This window comes from Mytilus californianus, unplaced genomic scaffold (genome assembly GCF_021869535.1).
Source record: "Mytilus californianus isolate M0D057914Y unplaced genomic scaffold, xbMytCali1.0.p SCAF_4, whole genome shotgun sequence".
NCBI classification, from domain to species: Eukaryota; Metazoa; Mollusca; class Bivalvia; order Mytilida; family Mytilidae; genus Mytilus; species Mytilus californianus.
Genome location: NW_026262690.1, coordinates 19,541,140 through 19,561,289, shown reverse-complemented (window position 1 = coordinate 19,561,289; position 20,150 = coordinate 19,541,140). Strand labels below are relative to the sequence as shown.

The 20,150-nt window shown below is 32.1% G+C and overlaps 1 protein-coding gene across 1 annotated transcript in view; it reads right to left on the bottom strand.

The window, feature by feature from the left end:
- The window catches only part of LOC127737626 (uncharacterized), an 87,576-nt gene that overhangs the window by 40,114 nt on the left and 27,312 nt on the right, over nt 1–20,150 (bottom strand). Inside the window, exons 16-30 of the mRNA XM_052248480.1 lie at nt 19,257–19,321; nt 18,866–18,937; nt 18,306–18,475; nt 17,623–17,751; nt 15,135–15,283; nt 14,342–14,472; nt 13,512–13,650; nt 12,908–12,976; nt 9,039–9,154; nt 8,612–8,693; nt 7,946–8,113; nt 5,583–5,669; nt 3,260–3,354; nt 1,908–2,015; nt 1,293–1,353 (exon numbers count right to left, since the gene is read on the bottom strand). Coding sequence (XP_052104440.1) covers nt 1,293–1,353; nt 1,908–2,015; nt 3,260–3,354; nt 5,583–5,669; nt 7,946–8,113; nt 8,612–8,693; nt 9,039–9,154; nt 12,908–12,976; nt 13,512–13,650; nt 14,342–14,472; nt 15,135–15,283; nt 17,623–17,751; nt 18,306–18,475; nt 18,866–18,937; nt 19,257–19,321 — 1,641 coding nt within the window. The remainder of the gene's footprint in view (nt 1–1,292; nt 1,354–1,907; nt 2,016–3,259; nt 3,355–5,582; nt 5,670–7,945; nt 8,114–8,611; nt 8,694–9,038; nt 9,155–12,907; nt 12,977–13,511; nt 13,651–14,341; nt 14,473–15,134; nt 15,284–17,622; nt 17,752–18,305; nt 18,476–18,865; nt 18,938–19,256; nt 19,322–20,150) is intronic.

Genomic DNA, 20,150 nt, shown 5'->3' with positions numbered 1-20,150 from the left:
CTCTGTTTTAAAAAAAAGCAAGATTTTAAAAGACTGTTATCAATTAAAAATAAAACTGAAAAAAACAGAAAAAAGTTAAGGGTCCGTGTCCTTTTTTTTTAATATAAGCCATTACAAATTTGGCGGGAAATGATTCTCTCTTGATATTTCATACATTTAACATTTTTTCTTTCAAAAACTATAAAAAAAATAACAAGGATTTTATTAGATTTTCAAATATGGCATTTTAAAACTATATCTAATACAATGAAGTAAAGAAAAGTAGGGGTTTGCGGACAAAATTTGTAATGGCACTACATGGATTAAAACAGATGATTCCGAATATTTGACAAAAGGTCAAAAACAAGAGTAGCAAACATCCTTAAGGATGTTCGCTCCTCTTGTTTTTGAATTTTTGCCAGATATTCGGAATCCTCTGGTTTTATCCATGTAGTGCCATTAAAAATTTTTCCTAACCCCTACTTTTCTTTCCATAATTTGATCACATATAGTTTAAAATGTCATCTTTGAAAATCTTATAAAATCCTTGTTATTTTTTCATCGTTTTTGAAAGAAAAAAGGTGCCAATGTAAAATGTAAGAAAAATCTAGAGAGAATTATTTCCCGCCAAATTTTTAATGGCTTATATCTCGAAAACAAGCACACGAACCCTTAATATTGTTCTGCTTTATTAGTTTCTTTATTTATATACTATCAATTTATAACAGTTGTTATTTTGAAACAGAGTAGCGAACATCCTTAAGTGCTTTTCGGAATTGATTTTTAACGTTTCCATGTATCTTTTTTTATTTCACAGCTCGAGATTGAGAGGGGCAGGGTTTAGGTCACATAAACTAGTTAAAATTAGTCATATGTACGTCCATTGTCTTTGTTTGTCTTTTTTTTTAATTTAAAAAAAAATATATATATACTCTCAACACAGTGTAGTAGGATCAGGAAAATAAATTGGTTAATGCTATTCACAATACTTCTATATATTAGACATTTTTTACCGACTTCAACAAAGGCAGTATAGGACTTTTTTTTATCATTTAGGAATATTTGAGTTGATGAAAGATATCTTTGACCATAGTCTTTGTTAATTTTAGTCAAAATTTTCCAAGGGCGATTTAGAACTTGACTGTCGGTATACTCTACATTATTGTTTTTTTTTGGTGGGGGGGGGGGGGGGGGGGATGCTGTATCAGAGGAACTTTGCCTTTAATTCTCGGAAACGTATACTTGATTTCATTCATGCTATGTTTTGCACAAGATACCTTTATATCTTTATATCTATATAGTGTAGTACCAACCTGTAAATGGTGACCAGGAAGGGCTTCATGTAGAGCCAGATCAACAAAGTTAAACGTCGGACTGAAATATTGAAACGTCTTGAAAATAATTTAAAAGTTTCAATAATTACTGGCAATATTTTAACACCCGATATCTGCGATTTGTTAATTTTTCTGGTCTTATTCGCCTTTTTAAAAAGTATCCCTGTTTTTTTGTTTTTTTTTTTGCTAAACATTGATAGCACGTCTGTACAGGTGTTGTATAGTTTTGGCATATTTTTCTAATAATTTGAATAATTTGTCGGAGAAAAGTATTGTTTTGTACAAAATTAATCATAGTTTCGAACTAATATGAGAAATTGACTTTAGACAATGTGAATAGTTGATTATGCTTTGTTCTGTACGTTCCCGTGTATATGATTATGCATCTGTGGCTTCCCCTAAATGACATTCTGATTATTTATATGATGGTTAATCCTGGCAGTTCCTTGGCCACTGTATATATCATATATAGTATGTTTATGAGAATCATAAAATCGTTGAAGAGACGAAGAAAGAAGCCTGGAAGTTCATTACAACCACGGGTATATTTTTCTGTAGCAGTAAATATTATATCATAAATTGTGTTTTCATTACCTTTCATTCGGATGAAACAGATTAGCATAAAATATTCCAGGACGAGATCCATCAGGTGCTACTTGTTGGTACGTACCCCCAGGCCCATCTGTTAGAGATGGCCTGACTCTGAAATATGATAGAATAGATAATATTACTTACCCACGGGAAAACAGCCACATTAAGAAATATATACATATCACAATTCCCTATATTATATGAATAACATGTCACAAAAAAGAATTTTACGCATTTATGATATAAGTTGCATCATATTTAACATAAATGCTGAAACCCATTATATGCAATCTATTTGAATTGAAATTTTGGGGAAAAGTGAACAAGGCATAACACACGATGAAGTAAGTATAATATGTGTCATTATCTGGTCCTTGAAATTGCAAAAATTTGGGTTTTTTTTTCAAAATGGAGACAGAAGATACCAAAGGGATATTCGAACACATCAGTCGCTGACAAACTCGATATTATTTACAAATTATGTTAGTTTTTATTGATAAATGCAAAAGGACAGTATTAGTATTATCTTGATATTTTATGATAAACATAGCAGTTGTGGTGTCATTATAATGACATAAATATGCTGACATCTTTGACCAATAAGGGTTATTTCACACATGAAAAAAAAAAGAAATGATCCAACCTTTACTAAAAAAAGAAATTTGTACATTTTGGTATCTTTAAAACAAATTTCGTTGCATAACTTTTTTTAAGGAAACTTTAAAATTGGCTTAATATTTCGGACAAGTTTATAAAGTGGCTAATAGGAGGTTTTGGCATTTAAAATTTGATGCCACAAGTTCAAAGTCCAAATGCAAATATGTAAGACAAAATTCGAAAAAATTAAGACTGATAAATGAAAGACAACTTTTGTGAACATCTGAAGGATTTTATTTCAAAGATTCATAAAGCTTTCAAATTTTAGTATTTCAAGGACCAAACAAGTGGGATACCCATACCTTATTCTTTGATTTCCTGCAATGTGGATTTTCTTTTGACAATAGTATTCTCTATGATCTTGTTTTTTAACGTTTCTACGTATTTATACATCCTGACTTTGAGTGAGATTGAGTGTTCCTGATGAAGGGAAATCAAGAAAAGGACTTCGGAGGAACGAAATTCATTGAGTGATATTTTTGTTTTGTAGAAGTTAACTTATTATTTATTTTTTTAAATCTGTGAATGTTTATCACATACTTGTTTTTACATCTAATTGCAAATTGTAAATAAAATTATGAAAAAAAAAAACTGAACACAATGGCAACTGAAAATGCTTCGCTCATTGAGGATCACTGATATTATTGTCTAGTCCCTCTTCTATTTCACACTTATTTTTAGAAAATAAAAATACTTACTCAAGAGGCAGATTTGGAATGTTTTTGAATAGTTTTGGAAGATTGGGCTGTATTCGATTAAATATTATATCTTTATAGTCCTCTAATATTGCATCCTACAAATACAAGGATTTTGATATTAATACATGTAAATACCTTTGGTTTCATTAATTTTCTGTACTTATTTTATTAATATTAGGTAAACCCTTTAAAAGAGAGGCGAATGATACCAAAGGGACATCCAAACTCACAAGACTAAACCAAACAATGCCATGGCTAAAAACGAAAAACAACAAACAACAAAATGACAAACAACAGTACACAAAACACAACAAAGATCACTAAAGAACGAGCAACACGAACCCCACCAAAATCTGGGTTTCCTTTAAACAGATTATGTCAACGCTAGGTAAAGTCCAGTTTGGATTGTGTTTTTCGAATGTGACCACGATTTTCGCGTTAACATGAAGTAAAATGTAACCAATCGGTTTTTTTAGTCTTGAAATATATATACAAAGTGAGTTTGTATTTGTGATAGAAAATTATTATCAACCATACATTATTTTGAATCGTATCCTAAAATGCTATTATTCCAAAATAGAACGAAGCCCATTTAATGCAGAAACGAAGGCATAATTGAAAGGAAATGCTATCATAGATTATGCATTTCCTTACAGTTGCAGATCTAGAATACAAAAGTATTCAGAAACAGATGAAAAGTACTTTTTGAGAATAAATCAATTTGTATATATCCGGTCTTTTCCGAGAGCAGTCCTGTTTTTTTCGAATAGCGTCCAAGTTTAATCGAATGGTTAAACCATATTCACATTGGCTAAAATGTGATCTGTTAAAGCGTTTAATTGAAGAAACACAGTTTATATAAACGCTTTGTTGAATGATCAATCGTCTGTATCAGACGACTTGTAGTCAACTGTATCAGATTTAGACGACATATAGTAAACCAATCAACTGTTTCGAACTACATGAAGTAAAGTACTTAACTGTGTCTGACGACCTGTAGTAAAGTAGTCAACTGTACCATACGATCTGTAGTAATGAAGGCAACTGTGTCCGAGGATCTATGTTTAAGTATTCAACTGTACCATACGACCTGTAGTAATGAAGGCAACTGTGTCCGAGGACCTATGTTTAAGTAGTCAACTGTATCAGACGACCCGTAGTAAAGTAGTCAACTGTATCAGACGACCCGTAGTAAAGTAGTCAACTGTATCAGACGACCCGTAGTAAAGTAATCATCTGTATCAGACGACCTGTAGTAAAGTAGTCAACTGTATCAGACGACCCGTAGTAAAGTAATCATCTGTATCAGACGACCTGTAGTAAAGTAGTCAACTGTATCAGACGACCAGTATTAAAGTAGTCAACTGTATCAGACGACCCGTAGTAAAGTAGTCAACTGTATCAAACGACCTGTAGTAAAGTAGGCAACTGTATCAAACGACCTGTAGTAAAGTAGTCATCTGTATTATACAACCTGTAGTAATGTAGGTAACTGTGTCCGAGGATCTTTGGTAAGTTAAGGCGATAGTAGCTTACCGCTGTTTAAATCTCGTAAATCAATAAACTGAGTAAAGCAGTCAACTGAATCAGACCACATGTAGTAAAACAGTCAACTGAATCAGACTCCATGTAGTAAAGCAGTCAACTGAATCAGACTCCATGTAGTAAAGCAGTCAACTATATCGGACCATATGTAGTAAAGCAGCCAACAGCATCAGACTAAATGTAGTAAAGCAGTCAACTTTATCGGACTACATGTAGTAAATCAGTCAACTGAATGACACCATGTAGTAAAACAGTCAACTGTATCGGACTACATGTAGTAAAGCAGTAAACTATATCGGACTCTATGTAGTAAAGCAGTCAACTATATCGGAATACGTGTAGTAAAGCAGTCAACTTTATCGGACTTCATGTAGTAAATCAGTCAACTGTATCGAACTACATGTAATAAAGCAGTCAACTGAATCGGACTCCATGTAGTAAAGCAGTCAACTGAATCAGACTACATGTAGTAAAGTAGTCAACTAAATCAGACTCCATGTAGTAAAGCAGTCAACTATAACGGACTTAATGTAGTAAAGCGGTCAACTGAATCAAATTCCATTTAGTAAAACAGTTTACTTTATCGGACTACATGTAGTAAAGCAGTCAACTGAATCAGACTACATGTAGTAAATCAGTCAACTGAATCAAACTACATGTAGTAAATCAGTCAACTGAATCAGACCCCATGTAGTAAAGCAGTCAACTATATCGGACTACATGAAGTAAAGCAGTCAACTGAATCCGACTACATTTAGTAATTTATTTATGTACTCACAGTGTTGTTTAGTAGAAATTTTGGATCATGTTTGATTACGTCGAAGACTTCTTTGGTTGTTCCTGTGAGATTTAGTCTCTTAAAGATCTATAAAAAAAAAGATATAAAATCCAGTTTAAGAATTATGAAGTATTAAAAACCTTTTCATATTTTTTGTAAATTGACTGTGCAAAAAGTAAAATAACAGAAATACCTAACTCCAAGGGAAATTCAAAACGGAAAGTCCCATATCAAATTGACTAGAATAAAACACATTTTTTACAGGATTATTGGCCTCTCAGCATTCGCCATGTACAAACAATAAACATGTATGCATAATACCTCTAGAATATCAGTCTGCAGATAGATAAACCAAGGAAAAGACTGATGGGACCATATTTCTATACCCGAGTCACCCTTGGATATGTATGTGATCAAACCATCTGTGATGACATCATAGAAAAGAAGTGATGAGATATTGACAAATGAAAAAAAGTGTACCGGTATTCGTCAAAACCAAACAAAGGAACAGCTCTTTTACAGTTGTTCATTCTTTCAAGTAACAAAGTAAAGCAGTCATTACAGGGCAAAAAAATGTACGTTCAAGAGGCCACACAGCACCAATTTGGACGGCTCACATTTAGTTCTACCTTGAAACATACAAGATATAATTTACTACAAAAAAATCAAGTAAAGGATCGGTCCATTGTTTGCTTAATAGGGTAGTTTTTTTAACGACAAGAAGTCATGCAAAAGCCCATAACGGATGAACATTCTTGTGGTTCTAAAAGCGTAAAACAGGGATCCAAGCATGTCACCTGAATATATAATTTCATACAAGGATACAACAGACTTGCTAAAGAGCTAGTTTGCTAAAATACATCAAATCACTACCCCGTATTTTGCCAAAAAAATGAAAACAACATGTAATAAATTTCATGCGTTCGAAGCGCTTTTCTGAATTTACCTTCATGAGGAACGCCCAAAGCCTAATATTTGGAAGCCAAGGATGTATAAGATCTGGAACTGTTGAACCGTTGAAAGAAATGTTCTGTGCTTGGAAATCCCCAGTTATGAATCAATATACAAATATAGTAAGGGTCCTTTTTTGTTTCAGTAGATAAACTGATGTTTGAAATACATGAAAAATTGTAAAATAAAAAGAAATATTGATAAAGATGGAATATGTTCAAACAAACTTAATTTAACAGATCTTATTGTGAACTGAAAGTTTAACACGCAAGTAGTCAGCACTTCGGTGTTGACATGAATATCAATTATATGGTCATTTTTATAAATTTCCTGTTACAAAACTTTGAATTTTTCGGAAAACTAAGGATTTTCTTATCCCAGGAATAGATTACCTTAGCCGTATTTGGCACAACTTTTTGGAATTTTGGGTCCTCAATGCTCATCAACTTTGTACTTGTTTGGCTTTATAACTATTTTGATCTGAGCGTCACTGATTAGTCTTATGTAGACGAAAAGCGCGCCTGGCATATCAAATTATAATCCTGGTACCTTTGATAACTATTTACACCACCGGGTCGATGCCGCTGCTGGTAGACGTTTCGTCCCCGAGGGTATCACTAGCCCAGTAGTCAGCACTTCGGTGTTGACATGAATATCAATTATATGGTCATTTTTATAAATTTCCTATTACAAAACTTTGAATTTTTCGGAAAACTAAGGATTTTCTTATCCCAGGAATAGATTACCTTAGCCGTATTTGGCACAACTTTTTGGAATTTTGAGTCCTCAATGCTCTTCAACTTTGTACTTGTTTGGCTTTATAACTATTTTGATCTGAGCGTCACTGATGAGTCTTATGTAGATGAAATGCGTGTTTGGCGTATTAAATTATAATCCTGGTACCTTTGATAACTATTAACATCCACGATATGACTACAGTTGTTTACTGAAAGTTTACCCACAAATCATGTTCAAATTACTGAGAATATCGTTGTCCTGTCGTAATCTTGCATTAATGTGTGAACTGTGCGTCCCATATTGAAGGCCTTAATGTGACTTTGAGATAAAAATCATCAATTAAATCGCTGTTCCTTTAAATTTGGTTTCACTTTTGTGTAGTTTGTCTAGTGGTGGTAGGGATTTGTCGAAGAATAAACACACCATATCCCATCATTTCTATTTTATCGGTCTGTTTTATAATATGAACGTGAAAAATGTTCGTTCTTCTTCTTAATTGCTCACAAAGAAGGTTGGCATAACGGTCTCAGTACATAACATTCTTATTCTTATCCCAATTCGAATCATTATTCCATAAAGTGTATGTAGTAGTGTAAATGATGAGTTTTGATAGTTATGGTATCCTCAAAAAAATGTTCGTGCTTGTAACCCGGTTTATTATAATTTGAATATACCTTTTGAATTTCTAATGATATTCGATGGACTTCATCAATGCCTTTTTGATGAACTTCTTCTGGTTTCAGTGGAAGGGATAAATGCCATCTTAGACAAGCTTCGTAAAACTCGTTACCATGAATCCAAACGTTAACACCAAAAGCCTGCCTTAGGTGTTTCATGTAAGTCTAGAAGAAGAATTAAATAATATCGAATATAAAAAAAATGATTATGGCTTCTATGAGAATTGACTGGTCTCACTCTTATTGATCATAAGAAAAATGTCTGAACAACAGTACTGAATATTGGCTGTTTCCCTCTTAAATCTTTTTACTATTAAAAGTGTTTGATAGTTATACCGTTTTTAGGTCTATTTTAATGATTTGCAAGAAATTATCTGATCAAAAAGGGTCATTCTTTCTGGACACATTCTACATTTCTACTATTGTTTTTCTCTGTCCTTATTCCTGTTTCGAATTTTCTTTCGCTTTGGAGAGAAGCAAAAAATATCACATATTTGTATTCAGTTTAAATCAATCGGAAATCGAACCCAAATTTACCATAGTTGTTCCATGCATTCTACCACGAGATGATTGATGCAACACGAATGAAAAAAATCATTAAATTTATATTAAACAATTGCTTTCGTGGATGAAGTTTTATATATGTTATAGCTGTGTACTTGCATTTTGAATGTAATCTTTCATCTCTGTCAATGATGTCAGATATTTCTGTATTACTTCTTTTGCCCGGCGACGTAGTTCTGTTCTGAAAATTAGAAAACGTGTTTCAATAACCGAAATCTAATGTTTAAATGGCATACAACGTTATTGTTTAATCTACAATGAATAACATGTTTTATTTTGTGTGTGCATTTACACTTTCCTCTTTTTCGAATATTATTTAAAAAAAAAAACGTAAAACATTATACCATTCCCACGTTTATTGCAGTTTGAGCAAATTTAAGGTGTTTGCATTTTCTTTGTGCGCATGCCTTAAATATAGTGTGATTGGCTGTGCAATTACCGCTTCTACAAATTATTTTCTGTAAAGATCTAACACTGAAGTGTCACTGATAAACTTTGAAAAGTTGAATATATGTTGTACTCTTACTTCTCATCGTCTGTAATTGACGTAGTATTGTCTAAGGTTTCATTGAATGGCTGGTACAGTGGAAATGCTTCTGGCTGCGATGTTATGATGTCTTCAAATCTTTTTAGAACACGGAACTAAAACAGCATTAGGAATAATATATTTGGTCTAATTGTTTATCATAATTGTTAAAATACAATAATAATGTGTTTTCCTCATGTGACAAACTAGTCTATCCGTGCGTTTTGTTCTTCTGTTATTTATTTCAAGTTCGCATCTTGTTTCATACAATCGGTCATTGATTCTATCTTATAAGCACCGATTTTAGTGAATATGTTCATCAATATGTATCCAGAATCTTTTTCCAATTGAACAATCAATTAATAACCACACATCATTTGTGATTACAGTAAAGTGTAAGCATAATTGGTGATTGCGATAATATTATGCCAACGAGTATGATATACATATGGTAAGGAGTTTCATACAGGGATTTTGAAAAAAAAAATACATCGAGAAGTTTATATAGAGCTCCTCGTGTTTTTAAGTATGTATATCTCATTGGCTTTCAAATGTGCTGGTTTTAGTGTTCTTGATTAAAGTCAATTCAGAAAAGTGCTTAAGACTCACGAAATTTATCAACTGTTATTTTCATTTACTAGAACTGGGTCGATACCACAGTTAGTGGACTTTAAGTTCCCATGGATATCATCAGTGACATCAGCTCAGTATTCAGTACTTACATGATTTATAACATATTTTCTTAATTTTTCCATTGCTAAATCAAGAAATTATTAAGAAACTAAGGTTATTACTTCTTCAGGCAAAGTTGACCTCTGATGCATTAGACTATACTTTCTAGGTTCATTTTGGTCATATAGCTCCTAACATGCCAAGGTATTTATTCCCCATATGTGTCTTTCACATATGTGGGTATGAGCGTTGCTGATTAAAGTATATAAAAAAGCGCTTCGGACGCACCAAATATATGTAGGACTCTAAAGTGCGATGGTACTCTAAAGTGCGATGGTCACGCTAAAGTGCGATGGTCTACGCTAAAGTACGATGGTGTCTCACGCTAAAGTGCGATGGTTGTTTGTTTGCTAAAGTACGATGGTATATCACGCTAAAGTGCGATGAACCAATAGGGTAAGGTTCGAGGGCTTTAAACGTTAAAGTATATTGATGTTAAAAAAATAGTATTTTTGCAAAAGCTAGTATGCTAAGGTATAACATATGTGATAGGCTTTATAGTTTACTTGTAGGCTTAAGTGATTGTTTCTAAATTTAGAAGACCGACCACGTAATAATTGCTAAAAAGGTAATTTAGGTGTCACAAAATACTATATTTCCTGTAAATGAATTTTTAACAATTCGGGCGTATCAAATATTTGGATAATTTATGTAGCTTGCCGTTCAATAAGTCTTTCACTAATGTGCGTATACTATTTTGTATCTATATGATCCTACAAATATATAGTAAAATGGTCGACTGCAGGATGCTACAAGTCCTGCATCCAGCACCCGAAAAAAAACCACATTTGCTTCAGCCGATAAAGCACGATTAGGTTTAAATTAATTAAGTCATGGATATTTGATTTTAAAGTTGTTAAGCAAATATTCTTAATTTATCTTTCAGCATGTTCATTTTTGGTTTGTATAAACGACTGTTAACGTCATAATCCAACTACGTTTCGTACGTCTATACTTTCGCGGACCATCGGACTTTAGCGTATGGAGGCATCGCACTTTAGCGCAGACCATCGTACTTTAGCGTCCCCATCGCACTTTAGAGTCCTACATATATAACGTGTTATTGTTGTTTATAAACCAGCGTAAAAATCAAATTGATGAAAATACAAACAGCAGTCCACAAACACTACTTAGTACACTAAACAAATTGATTTACATGAATCCCCCAAAAAAACTCAAAATGAAGAAGCGTGAACAGTTCCTGTAATGCATTCGGTGTGTTGCGCATGACAAGAAACTATCTGCTGATAAGTTGTATACGTTGATTGTCATAAAAGAAGAAAGTCAGAACAGGATTGAGAGAAATTGAACATCTCTGTCTATTAACTAACGTAACGGTATATGATGGCAACTTTAAGGAAATCTTTATCAACTCGGATATGTGAATGAACTTCCTGAATGCTAATACATGAGTATTTCATGTACACAATAGAACATATAAGGTCATATTCTCTTTTGTCGTAAAGTTTACTTCACAATCAACCCTCACTGTTGATTGTCTCATTGAAATGAAGGTGTAATTTAGGCTTTACTGTATCTGTGATACCCTCCCATGGGATAGGTGCCTGGTCTGTTTACAATTCTAAAGTCTATGATCTTATCTTTTGAGAATGAACTTTAACTTATAGGATTCGAAGCCGAAGAAATGTTTCAAATATCGGTCAGCGCTGTTTTAGCCAATAATGGACGTTAAGATGTGTGAATAGATAGACGTTATCTTTGACTGTTTTAAGGTAAAAAAAAAAAAGAACAGTTCATCATATTAGTCTTGATAACAATAAAAATGTTTATTTACCGTTCCGTATATTCATAAGTATCACCTATTTATTTTTCTGTAGAAAGGCTTACATGTACACTTAATAGCCCATCATTAACCGAATTAAACCTCCAAGCGACTGGTAAACTTTTATTTTACATCATTTTATACACGTTTTAACAAATAATGAAGTTGTTGAAAAGAAATTTTCACATTTAACTCAGTTTGCTGACCTGAAATGATTTTACTCATCTTATTGTGTTGTCTGTTTGCTGTTTCCTATATTAGAATAGTCAACTGATTTGTTTTGTTATTGTTATTTATTAAAGTATATATCTTTTTTGCATTCAATCGGTCACTCTGTCAAATAAGCACTGATAGAAATGTGTTCTTCAAAACTTTCTTTTTCAGAAGGTATCCAAACTATTTTGACGATTGAACAAACAATCAACTTGCAACAATACCTCTTTTTGTAATTAAGGTAAAATGTAAGTATAATACTGCTAGTTGTTTTTTTCAACATTATTTCGTCAGCAAGTATGACACACAGAATGCATGGAAATACAGAAAGGGAAATTACAATAATACATCGAAAAAGACAGATCGCAACATCGCAAAAATCAAATTGAGGAAAATACAAATTACAACCCATAAACGCTACTTAAAACGCCAAAAACATTAAGTAACACAAATCCCACAATATACATATGTCAGAAGAGTAAGCAGTTATAATTGTTGCACCTCGCAATAAACAATCCGATGATAAGTCACATCTGTAGATAATTATAAACAAGGAAAATAAAGACGGTATTGTGTCTCGGACTAGTTGACATCTGTGTCTATTATGTAACGTAACAGACACCCGTTTTTTGATGGCAACATCCACGGTTCCTTTGCGAAACCTTGGTTTATTACAGTCCTTGTACTATACGAATCAACCATCTAAAGAGGAAATCCTGCATGATAGTAATCATAAGCTCAGAAATACCCTATCAACTCGGAAATATCAATGGGCTGCCGGAATACTATATGAATATAAAGGAAAATCATAGATCACCTCTTTTGTCGTAAAGGTGACTTCTCTATTATACTCTGAAACTGGACTGACTATATCTGTTTAATTTCTTGAACGGTGCAGTTATACTCTAATCAAGTACAATAACGCATTTCAATTTTGTTGTTACATATTATATTTTTAAAATAATTTCGTATAAATTGTTTATTCCTTTTAATGTTTTTATTTGACATTTTCATTTTTGTCATTTAATCAAATCAAATCAAATGTATATGTATAGAACAAAGGTTTGCACAATGTAAATAACTACAGAAAGTTTAAGAATAGTATTAAGAGTAAAATAAGGTATTTTACTATAACTCTTACCATGGATGCATTATGATTTGTATGACCTTCACTTATAGCTTTATCCATTCTTGCCTTAAACTGGTTCATCTATCAAGAAAACAATTCTGTTTCAATTTTACTATAAAGGGTAAATATATGCGAGACCTTCACCCCTAGAAGTAGTCATATTACCTCATATTATTTCAATCATACTATCTACTAGAGATGTGACATATATTTGACATATATTTGATACATTCACTTAAAGTATTTGGTTAGTCCTTGTCAAAGAAAAAACATATAATCATGAAAGCATTTTTTTCTTAACATTTTTGTTGTTATTTTCATAATAAGAAGAATTGGTGTTTTTTTTTTATCATAGTGTTAAGTCAGAAGAATTGACAAATATATTGCTCCCTAAAGGATGAAAACTGCACAAAAAACCAAGAAAACCCTTTTAATTTGTATAAGTGTAATGTAATAGCAGCAACTTTTGCCTTCTTTTTAATTTTTCTATTTATTCAATCTTTTTACATATAAAAAGCCCCAAAAAAAAATGGCATGTTTATTAAACAAAAATATGTTTCTTTACGTAACCTGATTTGAAAGATATGCAATGACAATACGGAAGCCGAAATCTTACTTGCACTGGATATTTTCCTATTCTTGTTATAAAGCTTTCAAAGTCAGTAAGGTTCATATTCTTTGGTAAAACATCAACATCACCTGATGGGTCTATTTGTGGTCCTTCTAAGAAATTAATTGGATTGACAGCGGCATACCTGAATACAAGTTTATTCATCAATTTTACATGTTGTTAAAACAACTCGCCCTTCACATATTATCTTTATGTACTTTAAAATGAATTGAAGGATATGAATTTTTTGACTGGTATTAAATGAAAAAAAATAACAATGAATATTTGCTAATAACAAGGTATTTCTTCATCTCTTGAATCGGCTTTTATTCGCAGCTGTGTTGTGACTTGTTTGGCAATAACGAACTGATTATGTTACATGCATTCCAAACATAAGTTTCATTTGAATTTCGTTTTCGTTAATATTACTTATTAACAAATGTCAACACGTGTTAACCGAATAGTGAAATATGCAAAGCAGGACCTGATTACCCTCTTAGTCAGTCTAAAGTTTAGTAAGTTCATAAAGAGCTCGAGTAATCAGGTGTTTTGGATTTATTTTTATACATTTGCAGGTTCTTATCTTCTACTTCTAACCATATGAATTAACAAATAATACTTTCGTGTGTCCTGATGAAAAAGCTAAAACCTCAATTTTTAGTTACTGGTACTTTGAAAACTTAAAGAATCATAATGTTAAATTCATCCCACCATTTGCATGCAATCATTTAAAAACATGACTTCAATCAAATTTGACTAAACATCACTATACCAATCACAAGTCATATGGCAAACGTTATCAAACCTGTTATCTATCATACACGGGAAAAACTCACCATCCCCATTTGTATCCATCATGATATGTCATTAAAGTATCTTTGAATATATCGAAATCCACTTTGTTCTTTTCATTTAGTGCACTTCTCGGTATATTGTTGAGCTTCATTAGGAAACTGTCGACGTCTTCCTAAATATAAAGGTAGTACACTGATGTTCAGTTATATTCTGGTGTTAAACAGACTTATAGGAGTCCATATTATCAAAATCTTATAAAATCCAAATTGTGATAGACTGCATTCGTCGACACGATAAGAATCAGTTCAACACAATTCAAGTCGAAATCCTTAGTAAGTTTTTAATTTCTAAAACATTAGACAACATTAATGATTACATTGTAGACCTGAGAAAAACACTTACTGATCAACCACTTCATGATTCCGAATAAAAATCTTGTGAAGTCATTTATATCTTTCTTCAGTAGTATTTGCCTGGAAATGTATTTCCTTTGTGTTTTGGTCATAATGAGATTTTGCCTTAACGTATCTTCTAATACTGAGATAAGTAACGATATACCCTGGGACATAACTCTAGGACACTTGTCATAGATTGCATTTTTTTCTCTGTTAGCTAAATTTCAAGAAATATGTAAGATGAAAGTGTGTACTGAAAAAAACATTTATTGAGTATAAAAAGTAAGTTGATGAAAATAAAGCATTTTTTAAGTTTTATTTATCAATATAACTATCAATACTAATTCGCCATATATTGCAAGTTTATGGATAGAAAAGATAACCTATTTCGACATGTTTACATTTTATCATATAACTCTGTGTTCAAAGTATTTTATACCTTTAAATCATCAAATGACTGGAGCGAAAAGTCTCTGACATCTTCGTCATAAACATGTATATTCAAGTATCTAGCAGTTCCTGGGTTCTTTGACAGCAACCAATTACTAAAGTCGGTTTCTAGTTTGTCAAGGTCTTCTACAGGATGTTCTGTAAAAAAGAGCTAGAAGGTCCCAAAGGAACAACCAGAACAAAAAAAGTCGGGGAAAAAACAAAATATATTTCCAAGATTTCCTGTATGAAGGCAGCCTCATATGAATAAAGAAAGAAGTCGCCAAGAAGAGAGGCACAGTTGGTTCCCATGGGAATGCCGATTGATTCTTGAAAAACACATTATCCAAAAGTAACAAATATGTTGTCAATCAAGAAATCAAGCTTCTAAATAATGTCAGTTTCAGAGAATTTTTTGTTTGAATCAGAATGATTTTTCACAAAGTGCGATTTATCCCTCCCTAAGACAAGATACATGTATCTACGTTGGCCATTCTTTTAAATGAAAGAAAGCAGGACAATTCTTTCAAATTCTTAACCAATTTGTCTTTTAGTTTAAAATGGAAATACTTATGCAAAAGGTAGAAAAATCAAATGTTTTAATGCTATTGCACGAGGAAAGAGACTTATGTGACAGAATATAAGTTCCCCCATAATATTTGTTCCAAAGAACTTTTAGCATATAACAAAAGTTCCATTTGGAACTTTCCTTATATAATATTTTATCCAATGCTATAGAAAATTTCCTTCACAAAGGATAAAATATTACATAAGGAAAGTTCCCAATGTTTTATGTTTTAAAGTTCTTGGAATAAATATTATGGACAATGTTTTATATAATAAAAGTTCCAGGAATATTTGTTATATTATAAAAGTTCCAGGAGAATTTGTTATATTAAAAACAATTCCAGGAATATTTGTTATATTTAAAAGTTTTAGGAATATTTGTTTTATTATAAAAGTTCCAGGCATATTGGAATATTGGCTATATTATAAATGTTTCAGGAATAGTTATCATGGTTATTAGATAATTAAAGTTCTAGGAATATATACTACAATATACAAAATTATTTCTAGCTACAAATGTATGGAGGTAAATTTCCAATAATAAAGTACAGGCATTTTCATCTGAAATTTGTGGCTAACTTCATGCTTGACTAAAGTATAAGTTAAACTTTCTTCATTGGTACAGACTAACGGACCATTTAGTTAAATAAGTCACAGTGTTGTATTCCTCAGACTCCATTCTTTGTATGTACTACATGTACAGGTAAATGTCATGTGAGGTGAACATTAATTAAGATGTAATCAGGTGTAAAAAATCAAATGACACTCTTTCATTAAAGGAACAAATATTATGACGTTTTAGTTCCAGGAAAATATCTTATGAAGGTGGAAATAGTATTATGTAATGTTTGTTCCCAAGAACTTTTATTATCCATAGTTTTGTTCCAGGGGGAACAATTATTATGCGGAACAAATATATGTTCCCAGATTGTAAGAACACTTATGTAATTTAGATATCGAATACAGTGAAGGAAGAGCCAGTTCTTCATCTTTGGTTGAAATTCCAAAATGGAACATAGAACAGACCTATGATTATTCATGATTTCTTCCTTGATAAGTGTCGTGGGGTTATACATTGAGTTTTTAGGTGAATTGTCAATACTTAATTCCTTTTTCAAGCAGTTTATATAATGTGATTTACACACAAAAACTATGCTGTTTGCGGCTTTATCTGCGGGGACAACAACATATTTGCCATCGAGGTAGCACATGTGTTTGCAAGATTTCGGTCTTTAAAGAACGACGTAGCATGTATATACATAGATCCATTCCGTTTTTTATTCTGATTTGTATCAACGACCTCACAGCCTTAACCAATTCGGAAAGATATCTACGTCTTCTTTTTCGCATATAGCGCATTGCTGGGCATAATCCTCGACTGAATTACCAATTGACGGATTTAGGCTCACGATATTTCTGGCATTTGGATATCGCATTTCGCAGAGAAGTGTTAACGACAGTATTCAGGTCACCAGTAATAACGTGTCCACTGGCAGTCGGATTATATATGAACGGGGAACTAGCATATGTGCAATCAAGGAGGTTTAGACTTGAAGTCGTCAATACTGAGATCCCTCAATACGTGGTTGTAATTGAAAATTTCTGTTGCAATAAGGGTGGTAAGGTATACATAGGGAAAGACTGATTTAAAAAGTAAGGAGGTATTATCGTGTGAACTGATAAGATTGAGGTGAAAATCTAAATATAATATATTAGTCCAATGAGATGTTCGGTGTTGTATGTATCTAACAGATGGTAGCACATGAGCGTGTCAGACAGAACAAAGAATTGATAATAGAAATATATAATTAAAACGACATAACAGTAACTTTAATGAAAAATAAATACAAAATTACAATCTTAACTTTTTTATAATAAATATCTCCCAGAATAACATTATCAAAGTAAATATTTACATCCCAAAATCTCACCTGATGTTCGGGCATTTGCTATTTTTGATCTCTCAATCCAATCATCAACAATAGTTTCAAGTGTTGATAGAGGCAAAGCTCCATTTTCAAGTACGACAGCATGGAAATCTCTTATATCAAAAAGCTCTCCTGAAATATGTTTTAATTACATCTTTTGAAACAATACTTATGGATTTTGTTTTTTCATCAATGTGCATGTAACACATGTTTTAAAATATTTTGTTTTCTTAATAAGCCTTTGCCTTGTAGAACAACTTGATCATAAGCTGTAAGTCGTCAATCATTCAACAAAAAAGATAAAATGCCATAATTCTGATTGATAAAACAGTCCAGAAGTGTCATAGTTTTATATCATATAATATATACATTGTGTTCCTCGATCTTTGATGATTGATTGTTGAGTATTGCTTGTTTTTCTAGTCTTTTCTCCGTATGTTATGTATGCAATACTTTTCTTGTACAACAAGAGAATTGAGAGATTGACAAAATGTTAGATATATTGATTAACACTATGATTTATATCATCGTACATTCTATTGTGGTTTACGAGTATCCTCTCTATAGTCGTTTTTAGTTAGTTCGTCTTTATCTATGTTGCAAACGTTTACATATAGCATTGCCGAATAATATTTATCAAGATAATTGTCTAATATACAAAATCATAGACTCGTACTAATTCTTACCTAACTCAGCCCTTGCTTTGTTCCTTAGTTCTCTAATTTTTAATTCTCCTATTTTGTAAGCACAGGCTTGACCGGGCCATGTTATGTATCTGTCAATTTCAGTAGCAATCGCACTTTCACCATATGCAGTATAAGTTGCCATATAATCGATTGCTTGCTGTCGTGTCCAGCTATCGAAGTAAAAGAATATGTCACTCTTTCGGATGGTGAAATCAATATATGTTGTAGCATCCGCAGCACTCTGCGTAAACTACACCATACTACCTAACACGTGGTCCTCTTTGGAGTAATTTTGTCCAAAGATTCAGGTGTTGGGGTTTGTTTTATATGTGTTCAAAACTTTGTCTGTTGATAGCCGTTTCCTTACTTTCATCTTGATTTTCGATCCATACTATTTCAAATATCTCGGAAATATTTTAATATCTACGTATAGTTACTCAATGATAAGTTTGTTACTATAGTTTTAATGTTATAACTCTACAATTAGAAATGAAAATACGATGATAGAACATGACAAAGATCTTTTACTCTTGTACAAATAAGTTTAACTATATGCTTACTTTTTGGAGTGAAGACCTGTGTCTACAACTAGTCTGCATGCACGAAATACTTCTGACGCATATCTACCGAGCCTAAAATAAATTGATATAAAACCTTTAAAATTATTCTTAATAATGCGCATATTATGTGCTTCAGGCAACGCTTTTACACTTCAATAAAAATACAAAAGGAAGCATTCAATGTATATGATTAACTGTATAAGGTACGAGCTAAATCAAGTCGCTCGTTTGTTTTCCTATTCATTGTTTTAATGTTGTCACGGATAGCACGTGCAGTCAAATATGTTGCATGTTGTTCTGAAATAAAATTTAACTTCTGGAATGCCTAGGCCAATCAAAATTACGGAAGAGTATGAATTATTGCAAGATAATTGCTAACATCTTAACGTACAAATCATATTCATCCTTGTAAAGACCCATTTCTTCTCCTAATGATTCAGCGTACAAGGCCCAACCCTGAAATTACACAAAACAATTTGAATTATTTTTTTATACTGTACTTCATTGATCTAATTTAAAGTTACGATTTAAATGAGCAAAAACAGAATATCTTTTTATTTGATCTCAATAGTCTAACAAAGATAGGTATTACAGCATGCGAAAGCTTATTCAGTGTACTATGTTGTCATCTGCATATAGTTGTCTTTTGCAGTTGCATAAAAGTATGTTTATATTATTTCATTGGATTTTATATGGTGTAGCATTTTGTAGTTTATTTTCGTTGATACAAATTTTCAAGCATGTAGGGATCATTGTATTTTCGAAGAGACATGATTTCGTGGGTTTTTTTTTCATACAGTTCTATACGATATATGGTTTTTTTTTAAACTGAAATTCGTTATTCACTTATCCGGACTAAATCTCGAAAAATTAGTATCACTAAAAAATGAAAAAGGACCCATAGTTCACCATTTCGGTCACTTCTTTAGGTATGTATGGCCAGCGCATGTCTATTTTGCATACGCTGTGACGTCCAATTTAATAAAACTAATTGTACTGTGTGTACGTTTTAAAACTAATTGTACTGTGTGTAATTTAAAACACTAAATGTACTGTGTGTACGTTATAAAACTAAATGTACTGTGTATTTTTTATAAAACTAATTGTACTGTGTGTTCTTTATAAAACTAATTGTACTGTGTGTACTTTATAAACTAATTGTACTGTGAGTTCTTTATAAAACTAATTGTACTGTGTGTACTTTATAAATCAAATTGTACTGTGTGTTCTTATAAAACTAATTGTACTGTGCGTTCTTTATAAAACTAATTGTACTATGTCTTCT